Source organism: Scyliorhinus canicula, chromosome 16 (genome assembly GCF_902713615.1).
Source record: "Scyliorhinus canicula chromosome 16, sScyCan1.1, whole genome shotgun sequence".
Lineage (NCBI taxonomy): Eukaryota > Metazoa > Chordata > Chondrichthyes > Carcharhiniformes > Scyliorhinidae > Scyliorhinus > Scyliorhinus canicula.
Window position 1 is genome coordinate 33,350,710 of NC_052161.1, and position 18,432 is coordinate 33,369,141.

The 18,432-nt window shown below is 49.9% G+C and overlaps 1 protein-coding gene across 1 annotated transcript in view; it reads right to left on the bottom strand.

Annotated features, from left to right (window-relative positions):
* Nucleotides 1–409: 409 nt before the first annotated feature.
* The window catches only part of LOC119979710 (cubilin-like), a 162,284-nt gene continuing 144,261 nt past the window's right edge, over nt 410–18,432 (bottom strand). The window contains exons 25-28 of the mRNA XM_038822270.1: nt 13,667–13,875; nt 9,727–9,741; nt 1,690–1,840; nt 410–539 (exon numbers count right to left, since the gene is read on the bottom strand). Of these exons, the coding sequence (XP_038678198.1) occupies nt 410–539; nt 1,690–1,840; nt 9,727–9,741; nt 13,667–13,875 (505 nt within the window). The remainder of the gene's footprint in view (nt 540–1,689; nt 1,841–9,726; nt 9,742–13,666; nt 13,876–18,432) is intronic.

The window sequence follows — 18,432 nt, forward strand, 5'->3', positions numbered from 1 at the left end:
ACATCACCACCAGGACTGAGGCGATCACAGAGGAGGATCAAAGCCCCGACAGACGGAGCTTGTAAATTTTGTTTCCCACCACCCCTGCCAGACTCTTTTTTTAACGGGGGTGAATGTGGTAGTCGTCACTAGCTGTATTATATGTATTACGGTAAGACACATGTACTAGAGGTACATGGGTAAATACCTGCCTGCTTGCTTGCTCCGCCTAGTAGGCGGGGTATAAATGTGTGTGCTCACCGGTGCTGCAGCCATTTTGATAGTGCATCAGGAGGAAGGTCCGGAGGTGTCCGGTCCGTGAGGGGAGGGCAGCCCAGTCACGAGGGGACTTTTGTTCGACGTGACCCCGCTTCTCACCCAAGATTGAGGTCAGTCATTTATTTCTACTTCCAGTGCCCGCAAGCCAAGATCAAAAGGCTCTCTTGTACGTTGTAATGTTCTCTGATTCTATAATACACCTGGCCAGATGATCGAATACATCACATTGGTCAGTTTCTTTCCTTTCTGGAAATTGTATCTTGTAGATCACCCATAATTGTCTATTTTCATTGACAAAACAGAAATATTAGCTGAGATTCTCCGAAATCCCAGCCAAGTGTTGACGCCGGCATAAAAACTGGAGTGGTGTACGCCGGGGTCAACGGGCCAGCAATTCACCATTTTTTAGGGGGTTAGCATGGCGGCGGAGTGCTGCGCGCTGCTCCGGCACCGAAAGGCGGCACGGCATGGCCAGGGTGGGTCCGTGCATGCGGGCCACGGTCAACGCAGGTCCGCGCATGCGCACGACGGCCGTCTCCGCGCCGGCGCATGTGCATTGTTGCCGTCTCCGCGCCGGCGTGGAGCAATATGTCAGGGACCTAACAGCGGACCTGCGCGGAAGGAGGCAGGCCCCCTCCAGATGGCGGCTTCCCGCCGATCGAAAGCCCCAAATCGCGGGCCTGGACCTTGTGAAGGCCCCGCCCCAGAGTCAGATACTCCTGCTCCACCCCCACCCCCCCAACCAGGACATCCAGAGCGGCCGTGGGTCTGAGCGCCCGGCGGTTTGTACCAGGTTTGAAACACACCGGCGGGAGTTTGGCCTGTTGCCCGCGGAGAATCGCCGCGGGGGCCTATTTCAGCGGCCCCCGACTGGCGCCAGAGAATCGGCGGCCCGGCGTCGGAGCAGCGTGGCGGGAATTTCCCATGTCCCTGGTGATTCTCTGACCCGTCGCAGGCTCAGAGAATCCCGGCCATTAACTATGGGTCAGACATCAGTTTAAAGCTATCAGACATTAGAACATAGAACATAGAACAGTACAGCACAGAACAGGCCCTTCGGCCCTCAATGTTGTGCCGAGCCATGATCACCCTACTCAAACCCACGTATCCACCCTATACCCGTAACCCAACAACCTCCCCCTTAACCTTACTTTTATTAGGACACTACGGGCAATTTAGCATGGCCAATCCACCTAACCCGCACATCTTTGGACTGTGGGAGGAAACCGGAGCACCCGGAGGAAACCCACGCACACAGGGGGAGGACGTGCAGACTCCACACAGACAGTGACCCAACCGGGAATTGAACCTGGGACCCTGGAGCTGTGAAGCATTTATGCTAACCACCATGCTACCCTGCTGCATTTTAATGTCTATTCAGAACTAGCCACCTCTGAGTTACAATGAACGAGTGGAAACACGGTTACTTACTGAAAATCATCCAAATTCAAAGTTATTGTCTTTCCATTGGCCACTTGTATGTACCAAATGCATTCGGCATTATTTGGATATGGCTCTGGATAATTGGGGCTGGTAAACGATCCACTACCACTTTCAAGCCTTCCTCCACATGTTTTTCCATCTAGTTGCAATCATAAAATGAGGAAATGAGTAATGTAAAATAAGGTGATCCTTTTTCAATAATTTTACCTCCTCATCTGAATAACTTCACTCTTCACTGAGGTATAATTCGATGAGCTGGTAGCTATTTATCTTAGCTGAACTTTCACACACCCCGCAATTGGGGACATTGCAGCAGAGCCCAATGCTGCTCATTTCAAATATTCACAAATTGCTGTCCCATTTGGGTTCATCGGCTTTTATTGCAACATTATGAAAAAAATCATTGCCTGTCAAGTGTTTTGCCAATTTGACAGTCCTGAAATTAATTCAATAAAGCTTTGCATTGATTTATTGCAAATCTTGCATTTTCTTCATTTCTTTCGTTTTAACACAGAGATGGTGAGGTAGTTAACAGCAGCCATACAGCTGTCATGATTGAGATCAGCTAATATTGATATGCACTAGTAAACCAAACCAAGCTGTTCCAGAAAGTGACTGACTATTGACCAGATTAACGTATTGTACATAAAAAGAGAAAGTGCTGGAAAAACTCAGCAGGTCTGGCAGCATCTATGGAGGGAGAAACAGATGTTTTGAGTCCAATTTGACTCTTTTTCTGAACATTTTGCAAACTGACGTAGGTAAATAAACTTGATTGCTTAGTTTCTCATGAATAAAGTATTTTCTAAAGAAGACACGGGGAATCAAAGTGAGTTGAACAAAAGAAACTAAGGTTTAAGACTAAAGATACAAGATGGTACCCAACCAGGTCTGAGTCGGCCGCTCCCTAACCGGCCGACCTTATTTCCCTCAACGGGGAAGCTCGTATTCTGCAAAGGACACCGGGAATACAATTGACCCCACCCCTCAAGTTCCGTGTGGATGCAGGTTATAAGTCTTTAAAAACATATTTTTCTCTTCATTGATCTCTAAACTTCCATATCCTTTACATCAAACATCTTTATAATTTTGCTTAGTTTCTGCACTTTCTTGTTCTGGCAACCTTTCGCTCATTGTCTCTATTTTACTGCTTGGGAACAATTTAGACATCCTGACTGAAGTGGTGCTGTAACCGTTCTCCAAATACTTTGAAATTCTGCAACATCATTGAATTGAGCAAGGTCAGCTCAGAACAACTCCCTCACATATTTTGGAGGGGATGGGATTTTCAGACCATCTTTTAAAGGATTTCTGTTCCCACATTAAACCTGCTGTTTTATTAGCTGAAAGATTTCTGCTCTTCAAAAAGTTACTTTACATGTCCAAACTTTGGTCCTTAGGTTGCAGTTACATTGGATGAGCAAAAGAATCCCTTTCGAACATCACACAAAATATGAAAATTAATCGCTACTGAAATAATTTTCCCTCTGATGTATTCAAGTAAAAGAAAACTCATGGGTGGGATTTTCCATTTCTGAGACTAAGTGTTGATGTCGGCGCAGAATCTGTGGATTTTTACGACAGTAAAACTGGCGCCGAACCTGGATCGATTCAGCGACTATGGAGGGGCTAGCACCAACGCCACGAGGAACACAATCGATTTTGATGAAAAACAATGCAGCATTGGCCCGGTCTATGATACACATTACAACCCCAACACACTCTCATCCCAGCCAACTTGGTAGCACTGGTTGTACTGGAGCATGCCCATAAAGCTGATAGGTCAGCAGGTGCCTACCTAGTGGTTTCCCTGGGGGGACACCTATACAATCTGCATCCCAAAGTTTTTTTTTTTTTTTTTTATAAATTTAGATTACCCAATTATTTTTTTCAATTAAGGGGCAATTTAGCGTGGCCAATCCACCTACTCTGCACATTTTTGGGTTGTGGGGGCGAATCCCACGCAGACACGGGGAGAATGTGCAAACTCCACACGGACAGTGACCCAGAGCCGGGATCGAACCTGGGACCTCAGCGCCGTGAGGCGGTTGTGCTAACCACTAGGCCACCGTGCTGCCCTGCATCCCAAAGTTCACAGTGGGCAGTCAGCGGCGTGCACAGCTGCATGGCTGCCTTTCCAGCTGTGGCAATGATGTTCCACCCCAACCCCACAATCCACCTCCTGGCCACCCCCTGCTAATCCCCTTGGCCCAGGCAGACCCCCCCCACCACCACCACCCCGGCCAGCGGCACAACTGTCAGCAAACTATGGCAATGTTGGACACTTTCCGTACCCCCTCTCTCTCCTTCAGCAGTCATGATCCGTTTTCACAATTTCTAAAAGCATAAATAAACCACGCCGTTGAAAACTTGTCCATCAGAGCTGGAGAATCACGGAAGCCCTGGAGAATAGTGGGTCAGGCCTGGGATAGGCAAATCTATGCATTCTGGACTGCATTGACGCCACTGTCAAAGTGATAGAGAATTGTGATTTGACGTCAAATCGGCGCATGCTGCAATTTTAGCGTCAGAACCTATTCTCCACCCAATCACCTTTCCCGATTTCACATCAGCCAACGGAGAATCCCAAGCCATATTTTTGTTCATTCATATTTTTACAGTGAAGTGTTCTCAATATCCTTCCACGAATCACATTCCGAGACTGAATACTGTTCAGAAAGAATGGAGTCTCTACTGCAGCAAACTCAGTAATTTAGTACAGAGATGCATATGCTAGTTCCTGCAAACCTGTATCCATATTCTCCAGAGTTAACGAAGAGAGGGTTTGGATATAGGTAGTGTGTTTCTTTAGTACTGATCAAAGGTCATTGTTACCAAAACAGTTTTTAATTCATTTTGTTTTGAACATTTTGTGATGAACAATTTATCATTTTAACTTAAACTTATTTACGTATATTTGAGTGTTGAAGGTAAAATTGCTTTTAGTTTCATTTAATTCTGTTTATGAACTTTGGTGCCTGAGTGTCTGCATACACCTGTCACTGAAAAGTTTAAACTCTTTGGGGTTTGCTTTTATATGTACATTTTAAAATATATATATATATTATTCTAAACATGATCAAATTCTTACATACAAAGGGATAACTATATATCAACAGTTTGTCATTTTTATTTTAACGAAGCAACAGTAACGATCCTAAGCCCCCCTCCTACCCCCCTCAGCCCAACCAGTCCCTCTTTCTTCTTCCCCTCCCCTCCTACCCACCCCCACCAGCTGGCCATGTGTAGACCCTTAAAGAAAGCGATGAACAGTCTACACCCAGAGTATAACTTTTCCTCTGACCCTCTCAAGGCATATTTAATCTTTTCCAATCTCAGAAATTTTGCCAAGTCTCCCAGCCATGCTGTGGCCTTGGACGGCACCACCGACCTCCATCCAACTAGGACTCACTTCCGGGCCACCAGAGAGGTAAAGGCCAAGACATCAGCACCCCTCCCCTCAAGAAGCTCTGACGAGTCTGACATCCCAAAAGTCACCCAGTGGGCATGGCTCCAGCTTGATCCCAACGATTTCCAAAATAATCTCAAAAAATTAGACCCAGAACCCAACCAGTTTAGGGCAGGACCAGAACATGTGCCGGTCACATGAAACACTGCTCACACCTGCCCTCCACCCAGAGGACGAACCCATGCAAGCGGGCCTTGGCCAAGTGCACCCCCCATATCTGGCTTAGCCTGGCACAGGAGGAGGTAAGGTTCACCCCATGCAAGATCTCACTCCACACCCCTCCCTCGAACCCCAGGCCTAATTCTTCTTCTCACTTCTCCTTAATCTTCTCTAGTGATGCTTCCCCCCATCTCCATCAAACAACCATATATATCTTCCCCTATCTCATCCCCTGATAATATCCTGTCCAACAGACTAGGGGCGTGATTCTCCACTGCCCAGGCCGGGTGGGAGAATCGCGGGAGGGTCGCTCTGGCACCCCCCGCGATTCTCCCACCCCCCAAAACGCGACACGCCGCTCGGAGAATCATGGGTCACCGCTCTCCAGCCCGGATGGGCCGAATGGCCTGCCGTTCCCGACCTGTTCACGCCGGCGGCAACCACACCTGGTTGCTGCCGGCGTGAACATCGTGCAAAAGGTGAGTTTCGGGCCTGTGGTCATGACCTCATTGAAGGGACGGGTAGTGGTCTCTGTGGACATGGAGAAGGATTTCCACTGGGCGGAGTGAAGGTATCTGTTCGAGGTTCTGGCAAGGTCCAAGTTCGGGCCAAGGTTTACGGCATGGGTGCATCTGTCGTATGTGACCACGGTGATGACTGTATGGAAAAACAAGATGAGTTCATGGAGCTTCGGGTTACACAGGGGTACGAGGCCAGGGTATCCATTGTCGCCGCTGCTATTCATGGTGGCGATAGAGCCCTTGGCGATGGCCATTAGGGGTCAGTAAAGTGGCAGGAGGAGTAGGGAATACCGGGTGTCGCTGTGCACAGTCGACCTGCTGTTGTTCATGTCGGACCCATTGGAGAGTATAGGGAGAATTATAGACATACTAGAGAGCTTTGGGGACTTCTCGGGCTATATGCTGAATGTTGGAAAGAGTGAGGTGTTTCCGGTGAATGCGGCGGGTCAGGGTGCCAATCTTGGGATGTTGCCATTTATGGTTGCCAGGGACCAGATTAGGTATTTGGAGATTCAGGTGACAGGGGACTGAGTGGCGATGCACAAATGGAACTTGACAAGGTCGGTGGAGCAGGTTAAGGATGACTTTTGGAGATGGGATATGCTACATCTGATATTGGTGGGGAAGGTTCAGGTGGTAAAAATGAACGTTCAGCCAAGGTTCTTGTTTATATTCCAAACTCTCCCAGTCTTCATTCCAAAGGCCTTTTTCTGGAAACAAGCTGCAGCGATTTTGGAGTTTATATGGGCAGGGTACAGTGGCAGAAAGGGTTTTAGCCTTTCCAAATTTGTTGCATTACCACTGGGTGGTGAATACCGAGAAGGTGAGGACATGGTGGGAAGGAGACGGGTTTGAGTGGGTTAGATTGGAGGAGGAGTCCTGTAGGGGGTCCAGCCTGATGGCCATGGTGACAACGACACTTCCACTGGCACCAAGGAGGTACACTGTGAGCTGGGTTGTACAGTCCATGATTAGGGTGGAACCAGTTGAGGTAGCACTTTAGGATGGAGGGGAGATCTATGCTAACACTGCTGTGTTGGAACTGGGTATAAGCCGGCGGAGATGGATGGCATGTACAGGAGGTAGGGAGAGGTGGGGCTGGCGAAGGCGATGGATCTATGCCTGGAGGGGAGGTTTGCAAGACTGGTAGATCTGCGAGAGAGAGTGGAGTTGTCAAAGGGATGCGGGTTCAGGTATATGCAAGTGAGGGACTTTGCGCTGAAGAAATGCTGAGGGTTGCCCAAGTTGCCGGAGTACACCCTGTTGGAGCAGTTGTTGCTCCCAGACGTGAAGGGGAGGGTAGGTTTGGGATATATGGGTGGCTGGGGGACCAAGAGGGAGCTCAGGTGGTGAGGATGAAGGAGAAATGGCAGAAGGAACTGGGAGGGGGGTGGATAGGATGGGGAGTGTGGAGTGAGGAGATATATAGGGTGAATTCGACCTCCTCGTGTGCAAGGATGAATTTGATTGAGTTCAAAGTTGTGCATAGGGTGCATATGACTCAGGTGAGGATGAGTGGAATCTTCCAGACGGTGGCAGACGAATGTGAGAAGTGTGGGCGAGGACATGCAAATCAGGCGCATATGTTCTGTGACGTTGGAGAGATACTGAGAGGGGGTGTTTGGGACGCTATCAAAGATTGTGGGGCAACAGGCCGGGCTGGAACCTATGGTGGTGATTTTTGAGTTGTTGGAAATGGCGGAGCTGATGGAGGGGAGGAAGGCCGATGCAATGACCTTCGCCTCTCTTGTTGCTCGATGAAGGATTTTGTTGGAATGGCCCTGGCTGGGCGACCTGTACGACTTTCTCCAGCTGGAAAAGATCAATTCAAATTGAGATGATCAGTGGAGGGTTTTGCGCTACGGTTACTGTCCATGACCATGTTTGAGGGAGTGTATGTCATTGAGTCCACCGGAGGAGGGAAGGGAAGGGGGGAGGGGGTGAAAAGGGGAAAAACCTGCACAAACTGTGAACTGTGGAGAATGTTTTCTGATTTATTTATGTTTTTGGAACTTTGTATATGTTTGGAATAAAATACATTTTAAAAAAATATTTAACACCCAGGGTGGGATTCTCTAATAATGGGGCTATGTCTCACGCCGGCGTGAAAAACGGCACCAACCACTCTGGCGTCAACGGTCCCCAAAAATGAAGAATTCTCCCCTCCCTAGGCGGCCAGGTTGGCACCGGATTGGTCCCCGCAGCTCCAGCTGGCATGGAATGGCTGGCACGTGTTCGCACATGCGCAGAATGGCCGGCGTATTTCCGCGCATGCGCGCTACGGCCAGCGTATTTCCGCATATGCACGGGGTTCCCTTCTCCATGCTGGTCCCAGGGCAATATAGCAGAGCCCTACAGGGACCCGGCACGGAATAAAATAGGCCCCCACAAAACCAACCCGCTCGCCCATCGGTAGGCCCCGTCCGCAGGCCAGGCCACCGGATCCCCCCGGCCTCCCGCCAGGTTGGCCCCCGCAGACTCATGTTCCAGATCCCGCCGTGAGGGACCTGAGTAACCCACGCCGGCTGGACATGGCCAAACTCGTCGGACACTCGGCCTCGGGGCCCGGAGAATCGCCGGGGGGGGGGGCCACTGTCAATGGCCACAGACCTGTGCAACGGGAATACCGGGGGCGCCCGAGAATCAGCGCCTGAGAATGGGGAAGCCGGCGTCAGGGTGGTGGGGCCCGATTCTCGGAGAATCGCGACCCCAGTCTTGTCCTGCTCTGAACAAAGTCTGTTATAATCAACATTATATTTCCACGTCAATCTGCATATGCAATCACTAATCTTATTTACCACAAAAGAGCAAACACTAAGCCCTTAAGACACCCAAAGGAAAGAGCACTGCAGTTACAAAAAAACACCATCTACCATGACCCTCTGCCACTGAGCCAGTTTTAGATCCAGGACACTTAGATCTGTTGCAGTCAAGGGGGGGCGATTCTCCGAGCCCTGCGCTGGGCCGGAGAATTGCCGCAACTGCGCCACAACGCCCCCACGTCGGCGTGCGATTCTCCAAGATGCGGAGAATCTTGCGTCGACGCGTTTTTTTTATAAATTCAGAGTACCCAATTATTTTTTCCAATTAAGGGGCAATTTAGAGTGGTCAATCTACCTATCCTACACATCTTTTGGGTTGTGGGGGTGAAACCCACGCATGCATGGGGAGAATATGCAAACTCCACACAGACAGTGACCCAGGGCCGGGATTCGAACCCGGGTCATCAGCGCCGTAGGCAGCAATGCTAACCACTGCGCCACCGTGCTGCCCCGCGTCGGTGCGTTTGACGGGGCGTCGGCCGCGGGCCTCTGGAATCGGCGGGGCCGCCGATTCTTCGACCCGAATTGGCCGACCAGCCGCGCGGATACGGCAGAGTCCCGCCAGCGCCGTTCACCCCTGGTCGCTGCCGGCGGGAACTCTGCGCCGAGGGTCGGGGAGCGGCTTGTGGGGCGGGGAAGGGGGCTCCGTCCCCGGGGAGGGGCTCCGTCCCCGGGGAGGGCCTCCGATGGGGTCTGGCCCGCGGTCGGGGCCCACCAATCGGGGGGCCGGCCTCTCCACCCCGCCCCCGGGCCTACATTCCTGCGCGGCCAGCCCCTGAACACTGACGCCATGTTGAGTCAGGACCGGCGCGTGTAAGACGTCCCCCGTGCATGCACAGGTAGGTGCGAACCGCTCCAGCGCCGTGCTGGCCCCTTGTCGGCGCTAACACTTGGGCTCTATTTGGGAGAATCGCCCTCAAGAACTGTCAAAAGCCTTGTTAAAATCCATGTAAACAACATGAAAAGTGATTCACTCATTTCCTTATTACCTCCTCAAAAACATTAACCCTTAGTTGGAAACAACATTAAAACTGAAAATTCTGTAAATACTCACCAAGTCCAGTGGTAACTGTGGAGAGAGGGAAACAGTGTAAGTGCTTCAGATTGTGACCTTTCATCAGAATTGTGCGGTCAGTTAAATGACTTTTCCTGACGTTCTCGACTGGGGTCTTGCTTCTGTGTGTGGGGAACAGCAGGTAAATCCTGACAGAATCCCCACAGGTTCAGCAGGTGGGGCCTCCTATTAGTGCATCGTTAAAGGCCCATGGAGGGACCAACTGGTGACAGTGTTCATCCTGTGACAACGGCATCACAGGCTCTCACCAATTTCCCCTAGATTTTCCCCACAAAACTTAACCCAGGGAGCTGCCTGACCAGCCCCGATGACCCCAGCCCCCAGTTGCCAGATCAGCAGGTCACTGCCCAAGCACAACATCCTCTTTTTCCAGGTGGAGCCTCGGCAGTGATTATCGATGCCAGTGATGCTGCTGTGGCTCTGAGTTACTGTGTCCATCTGTTTGGCTACAGCTCCTGGGGATCAGTCACCCTCCTTAACACAAACCACAGCCCGGTTGACAGAATGGGATCCTGGATGCCACAGACTGTTAAAGTGCTGTTGCCTCCACTTTCACACACTGTTCTTTTGCTAATTTCAGCCCTTGCTAGCCTTGCAACTCTCAGCTTTGTTTATACAACGTCCTGATTCAGGCTTCTGCTCAAGCTCTGAATCATGGAGCCCAGGCTACTCTAGCTGATGTCAATTTCTTCACAGACGGTTATTGAGGACATGAGACGTTTGAGCAAGTTTCTACATAATACAGTGAGTGGAATCTTGTTTATGCAACAGGTCCTCAATCGGCAGCTGTATAGGCGGTGAGCCACCAGCAACACCTCTTTCCGAGAAGGCCCACGTCATCTTCCATCATTCAGGCATTGAACAGGCCAGGAACATGCCATCTGCCAGGATGAAGGATACACGGTGCAGAGGTCACGCCCCCAGAGAGTTGCAGTCCAGTCAGAGGCCTATATCTCTTCTGTATTCAGCAACGAGACCCTGGATGTGCTGCTGCTGCCAGGGCTACACAAACGGTCATGTGAGAGTATCTTGAAGAAATAGGTGTTTGTAAATGGGTGTGTATATAAATATCTGTAGTGAGAGTACCTTTAAGAAATGGGTGTTTATTACTGTAGTGATGTCAGAGTGTGGGTGGAGCTGGGCTGTCTGTCAGCTTTTTACTTTCGTTTTTGGCTGTTTGCTGCAGGGTGTGTTTTAGTTTTGTTTTCAGTGTTGGAGGTGAAGCCAGACCAAGCAGATGTACTGCTGTTCTCTCTGCCATCAAAAGATTATCTCTTGATCATTTGGTGAATTCAGAATTATAAATATTTTCAGTAGTGACTTTAACCTGATGTGCTTTTGATAAAGGTTTTGTTTTTAAGTCGTACTTTGAAAGGGAAGGAGAGTAAAAGGAGGTGTTAATGATTCTAACTCAACGTAACAAACCAAATCCAGATGACTGTGAATTTGACATACCTCAAATTAAGTTGGAAAAGGAGGATGTTCTTAAAAATTGGGATACATTGTTGAGTTGCCTTCCAGAGGAAAAACAGACTGATCTGAGAGTTATTGATATCACATGGGCAAGTTTGTAGAGATAAATTGGGAAGTACTAAAGTGGCTATACATGATGTAGATGTGGGAAATGCTGTTCCAATCAAACAACATCCATACAGACTTAACCCTTTAAAATTGGCACAGGTTAACAAAGAGATTGAGAGTATGCATAAAAGTGGCATAATTGAAATGGGTTGCAGCCAATGGAGCTCACCCATAGTGATGGTACCTAAACCAGATGGTACCCAATGGATGTGTGTGGACTATAGAAAGGTTAATGCAGTTACAAGAACGGACTCTTATCCTATCCCACGTTTGGAGGATTGCATTGAGAAAGTGGGACAATCAGTTATTATTTCCAAACTGGATTTACTTAAAGGTTAGTGTTTCAGATGGTTTCACGGGTCGGCGCAACATCGAGGGCCAAAGGGCCCGTACTGCGCTGTAATGTTCTATGTTCTATGTTACTAGCAGGTACATTTATCCGAAAGGGCGAAGGAGTTTTCAGCTTTTATGACTCCAGATGGTATATACCAATTCAAAGTTATGCCATTTGGCATGAAAAACGCCCCAGCCACATTTCAACGGTTAACTAACAAAGTTGTTTCAGGATTATTGTATTGTGCGGTATACATCGACAATCTGGTAATTTTCAGCCAGACATGGAAAGAACATTTGAAACATCTGATGGAGTTATTCAATCGACTTCAGGAGGCGGGTTTGGTGATAAACCTAGCCAAAAGTGAATTTGGAAAGGCCCAAGTCACTTTCCTTGGCCATATAATCGGACAGGGTCGAATGGTCCCATGGGATGTGAAAACAAAAGTTATTGGGGAGTTTCTGATACCCTCAACACAACGTGAAATAATGTGATTTCTTGGTGTGAGTGGATTTTACCGGAAATTTGTACCCAATTTTAGCAGTGTGGTCGCTCCACTGACGGACTTGCTCACTAGGCGTAACAAATTCCAGTGGACAGCGGAGTGTCAACAGGCATTTGATGGCCTGAAGGCTATGTTAACCACTGCTCCTGTGTTAGCCATCCCATATTATACGAAACCATTCAAAGTGGCGGTTGATGCGAGTGATGTGGGTGTAGGTGAGGTGCTTCTACAAGACGATGACGAAGGGCTAGAGCAGCCTATTGGTTATTTTTCAAAGAAATTGAATTCTCACCAGGAAAAGTATTCCACGATTGAGAAGCAGAAGGGGGCAGCACGGTAGCTTTGTGGTTAGCACAATTGCTTCACAGCTCCAGGGTCCCAGGTTCGATACCCGACTTGGGTCACTGTCTGTGCGGAGTCTGCACGTTCTCCCCGTGTGTGCGTGGGTTTCCTCCGGGTGCTCCGGTTTCATCCCACAGTCCAAAGATGTGCAAGTTAGGTGGATTGGCCATGCTAAATTGCCCTTAGTGTCCAAAATTGCCCTTAGTGTTGGGTGGGGTTACTGGGTTATGGGGGTAGGGTGGACGTGTGGACCTTGGGTAGGGTGTTCTTTCCAAGAGCCGGTGCAGAGTCGATGGGCCGAATGGCCTCCTTCTGCACTGTAAATTTTATGATTCTATGAGACTTTGAGTTTGGTTTGCTTTTTCAACATTTTCACATTTTTTACTTTCGTTTTAGGCTGTTTGCTGAAGGGTGTGTTTTAGTTTTGTTATCAGTGTTGGAGCTGAAGCCAGACCAAGCAGGTATACTGCTGTTCTCTCTGCCATCAAAAGATTATCTCTTGATCATTTGGTGAATTCAGAATAATAAATGTTTTCAGTAGTGACTTTAACCTGATGTGCTTCTGATAAAGGTTTTGTTTTTAAGTCGTATGGATGTTAAAAGGAAAGCTTAAAGGATTACTTAGTGTTGTATTCTTTGGAGGTTGTATTTGAATTAATGGTTGCTAAGATGTTCACTGTATGTTTTAAAAAGGTTAACTTGAGTTCATAGAATAAACATTGTTTTGCTTAAAAGAATACTTTTCCATTTCTGCTCTACCACACCTGTAGAGTGGGCCGTGTGCTCCCCATACCACAATCTATTAAAAGTTGTGGGTCAGGTGAACTCCATGATACCCTTTGGGGTTCTCTAAATCCTGGCCCATAACACTACCGAAGGCCTCAGATCGAGGATCTACCCAGGCACAGGTGAATTTGTCCTGTGGAGCAAGAAATCCCCAGGTATCTCAACCAGGAAGATTTGGCAAATATGTCCACAACTTAGTTACTTTTACCTCACGTGTTCTTTGATTAAATTAAATTAATGAATTGGATTCAATTAAGGTGAAATACAATTGATTTGTGCCTTAGTTGATACCTAATGTCTCCTCAAAAGTAACCACACATTCAGTCAAATTTAAACTACACTGAGCAAGACAGGAATGTTTACACACTTACATTGGAACAAAGGCTGAGAGTAGTAATATGCAGTAAAGCCAACACTTGTTTTCAGGTGATCAGATTTGAAACAAATGGTCATAGTGTTGGATGATGATGTAAATGTGTGGTTTGATCCGGTACATATTGTTGAAATCAGAGGAGAATTTGTTGAAGCTCCATCATATATTGCAACATAATCGTTTGTGCACCGCAATGATACTTCCAGCCTGGGGAGACAAAGATAGTAAATTGAAATTTACTATAGTACTTATCTTTTATAATTAACAATTTACTTCATAAACTGGGCAACATATACACACACATCTACAAACAACATTAAAAGAATAGGATATGTATTGAATAGATAACAAAGTATCAACCATGGAGCAGCCATTCGGTAATCAATCAATTGAAACTAATGATTAGGTATTGGACATTTGACCCATTTAGTCTGTTCCATTATTTAGTGTTTGATCTTTGACCTAACTCCAAAGACCTGCCTTTTCCTCACATCGCTTCAAATCAATGGCCGACAAGATTTTATCAATCTGAGTTTAAATTAAGATTGATCTAACACGATCCTGAGTTCCAAACTAATACCATCGTAAAATAGTTATGGCACAGAAGGGGTGGCCATTTGGCCCATTGTGTACATATTGGCTCATTGGAAGAGCAACTCACCATGTCCCACTGCTCTGCCTTTTCCTCGAACCCTGGCAATCTTTCACTTCAGAAAATTAACAATTCTCATTTGAAGACTTTGGCGTGAGCTTAAACGTTGGATTCCTGGTATGATTGTGGTAAATCTATGCTGCACTTGCTTAAGAACCAAATAAATCCTTCAGATCTGCTGCCTTGAACAGTTTGTCATGGTTCAGGTGTGGTCCAACCAGGACTTTATATAGCTGCCAAGTGACCTCTAATCACTTATATTCCATTCCATATGATATAAAGGTGAGCATTCCATTAGCCTTTTAAAATATTTTCTGTTCATGTTTGCTATTTTTGTATAATCTGTGCAGCTGGACTTTTGTTACTGCTGAGTTTAACTTGATTGACCATTACACTCTGATTACACAGCAGATGAGTTGGAGGGGAATTCATCCCACCAATTCCAATAGACCTGATAACATTTCACTCCTCAATGAATGTTGACTGGCAGCACTTGGACGTCCTGCCTTGGGGAGCTGTCAGTCAATCTGATTCAGTGTGAGTAAAGTGGCAGAACCCCCAGGGAGGGAAGGGCAGGGGATGCTTTGGGATCGCAGGATGATGGGATATGTGAATGGGGCACGTGCTTCATCAGGGGGTAGGTCAGGCAGCTGAGAGGTCCAGAGATGTCCAGTCCATGAAGGAAGGGAAGCCCCAGTCAGAAGGGGGTTTTTCATGGAGGTCGCCCCATTACCGCCCGAGATCGAGGCTGTGATTCTTTCCAATTTGCACCGTTAGCTACCCGGCACCTGCTAAACTGAAAATTGAGACTGGGTGGGAAACCACCCTTAAACAGGCGTAAGTGGCCATGTGAGGGTCTTAATATGGGCAGGGGCAGGCGTCCCCTCTGAGGCCCTACCCACCTCACTCTAAAATCCCCTCTGGGTTGGGCAGCATTCCTGACGGATCTGGTCCATGAAATTTCACGCTCCCCTTCTTTGACCTCAAAACCCATCGAGGGGAGCTTAAAATTCAGACATCGATAATTGGAGAAATCTGCAACTTTCTAGCAACACTGTACGTATGGCAAAATACCAATGGACCAACCAGTACACGGGATCCTCAGTAAATGTGCCTTTGGATTGAACAGAATCACAAAGATGTTTAACTGGGGCAGAATATTGGGGCCTCACGGTAGCATGGTGGTTAGCATCAATGCTTCACAGCTCCAGGGTCCCAGGTTCGATTCCGGGCTGGGTCACTGTCTGTGTGGAGTCTGCACGTCCTCCCTGTGTGTGCGTGGGTTTCCTCCGGGTGCTCCGGTTTCCTCCCACAGTCCAAAGATGTGCGGGTTAGGTGGATTGGCCATGCTAATGGGGGGATTGTTGGGTTACGGGTATACGGGTTACGTGGGTTTAAGTAGGGTGATCATTGCTCGGCACAACATCGAGGGCCGAAGGGCCTGTTCTGTGCTGTACTGTTCTATGTTCTAATATTGGGCGGAATTCTTCCTCTGCCGACAGCAAAACCGCAAAACGCGATTGGGTGGAGAATGACCTCCGACACCAAAATTGAGGTAGGTGCTAGTTTGACGCCAAATCGGGCTGCTTCGGCACCCCGAAAATGGCGTAATTGCGTCGCTCACCCCGCGGTGATTAAGTACCATTGCCATATCATTAGCGGACCTGACCCCCTATTCTCCGGGTCCTCCGAGATTCACTGCCTCCGGTGGACTGAGTTCCCTACAGGATGGTTCACTTGTGGTCTCAAAAATCGTGAACCTGGCGCCGTGGCTGCTGAGCGAGAGAGATGACGTAGGACACGGAGTGACATGACTGCGGGTTGCTGGGCTGGACAGCAGCCATGCTGGCTGGGGTGGGGGGGCCCAGTGCCAGGGCCAGGGTAGGGGGGGGAACAGGCTGAGCAGCAAGGGTGCCCCCTCCACACGACTGGGGAGGTGCCCAGGCACCGACCGTCATTACAACGGCCACCACGAAGGGGAAGCTGCGCACCCACGTCGTTCCCTGGTTCTACACAGTGACACCGGTGGTATGGGTGAGCCCACTCCCGCACCCCATCGCCCCGCCACAGCCCCAAACACCCCACCCAACCGGCCGCGACCCACCTACGGACCACCCAGGCCCCACACACATGGAAGCCCCGTGAGGGCAGTGACAGTCAATGATTTATCTGGCAGCAGAGATGGGCGCTAGGACCAGGGACCCCACGGTGCCGGACACCGAAGGGGCAGGGGTGAGGGGGTGGGAGAGGGAGATGCAGGGATGGCGCCCACGCTGCCAACAGGGCCCACCGTGTAGCCCATGGAATCTAGTTGAGCATGGGTGTATGTGCACCATGCTAACATGTTGGCCTTCACCCCTGCAGACTATGGTGTTTGGAGTTCAACCAGCAATGGCAGCCACCCTGGTGATGGTCGCAGCTCTGCGAGATGGCCTCCAGTTGCGTGAGCGGGAGCCGCTCGAAGAGGATGGGGAAGCTGCAGCAGCGGAACGGGCTGCAGATGGGCAGGTGGCAGTCGCACAGGCTGAAGGGCCAGCCACCCAACAAGCCGAGGAGAAGGAGATGCCAAGGAGGCACATCAGGCCTCATGTGTATTGGCAGTGCCTGTTATAAGAGGTCCTTCCGGACCGGGCATGCCACCAGAGACTCCAGTTGAACAGAGAGACAGTGTGACATATCTGCCATATGATCGTACATTTGGCACTGCAGGGGTATGAGGGAGGACACCCGCTCCCAGTGACTGTCAAAGTGACGGTTGCCCATAACTTCTACACGACCTGATCCTTCCAGTCGCCAAGATGGGACCTGTCCAGGATTTCACAGGAGTTCAAAGTGCTGTGGTGTTCCGGTACCTCCTCTGCGGAAGTCACTTCAACAGGCCCCATCACCGCCTCCTCCCTCGGGGTGCCCAATGGGCCCCAGGCTAATCCATGGGACGGGGGTGTGACTGGAGCCATCCCCTGAGGTCCCGTCCTCCACCCCGCCACTGCGGGTCCTAGAGGCCCACTCTGGTCTCGACCAGGGTCTGCATGCTCGTGGCCATGGAGCACAGGGAGTGGAACATCTCCGTCTGGGACTGCACCACATCACATTGTGACTCTGCCAACACCCTGTGGGTCTGTACCACATCAGCCAGTGACTGGGCCGCCTCCCTCTGGGACTGGGCCGCCTCCCTCTGGGACTGGGTCACCTCCCTCTGGGACTGGGCCGCCTCCCTCTGGGACTGGGCCACCTCACCTCGGGTCTGCAACGCCGGCCAGTGCATGGGCAATGCAGCCTACATTCCCAGCCATGGTCTGCTGTGACTGGGCCATGCTGAGGAGCGCCGCTGCAATGTCCAGGTGCTCTGGCACATTGTGCCTGATAGGACAGCCCTGTCCTGGGCCTCGGCCACCGGCTGCACAGAATGCCCCAAGCCTTGGACACGCTAATCCATAGCCGAAAACATTGCCCCCAATGCCTCCACCACGGACATCGCCCATGTGGTGTTGGCCTGGGTGGCATGCATGGCCGGCACCACACCCTGCACGTGCACGTGGCTAGACTCCGCCACCTGCACTTGCAGGTGCCGAATTCTCGCCGTTATCCCCTCTTGTAGCCCCTGGCTCTCTGGCTGTACTTGGACTGTGCCTGGGGCTGGCTGTTCCAGAAACCCAGGACCAGTTGAGACATCAGCTGGTTCCTGGGGCCGGCCTGCCCTCCGACCATCCAGCCCCTTGGGTGCTCCTACCACAACCTGCTGTACTGGATCAGCTGTATGGTGCACACCAGACACAAGAGCTTCTTCACTAATGTGTCCAACCGAGGTGATAGTCTCTGGGATGGTGGAGGGTGTAGGGGACAGCTGTGACAGAAAGTCAGTGTCATCTTCCAACCCGGGCTCCAGGGTGCTCCAGGGGGGTTGGGGAGGGGGGGGGGGGCGGTTAGTACCAGGCGCATGACCCTAGCCACCCTGAGGAGGTCGTGGAGTATCTTGCGGCACTGCATACCAGTCTGAGTGACATTGTCCACAGCGCTGACCGCCTCTGCCACCTACACCCAGGGATGGCGAATCAAGGAGCCTGGCGGTCATCCTCCCGGGCCAGGGTATAGGGTCATCCTTCTCTCCTCCA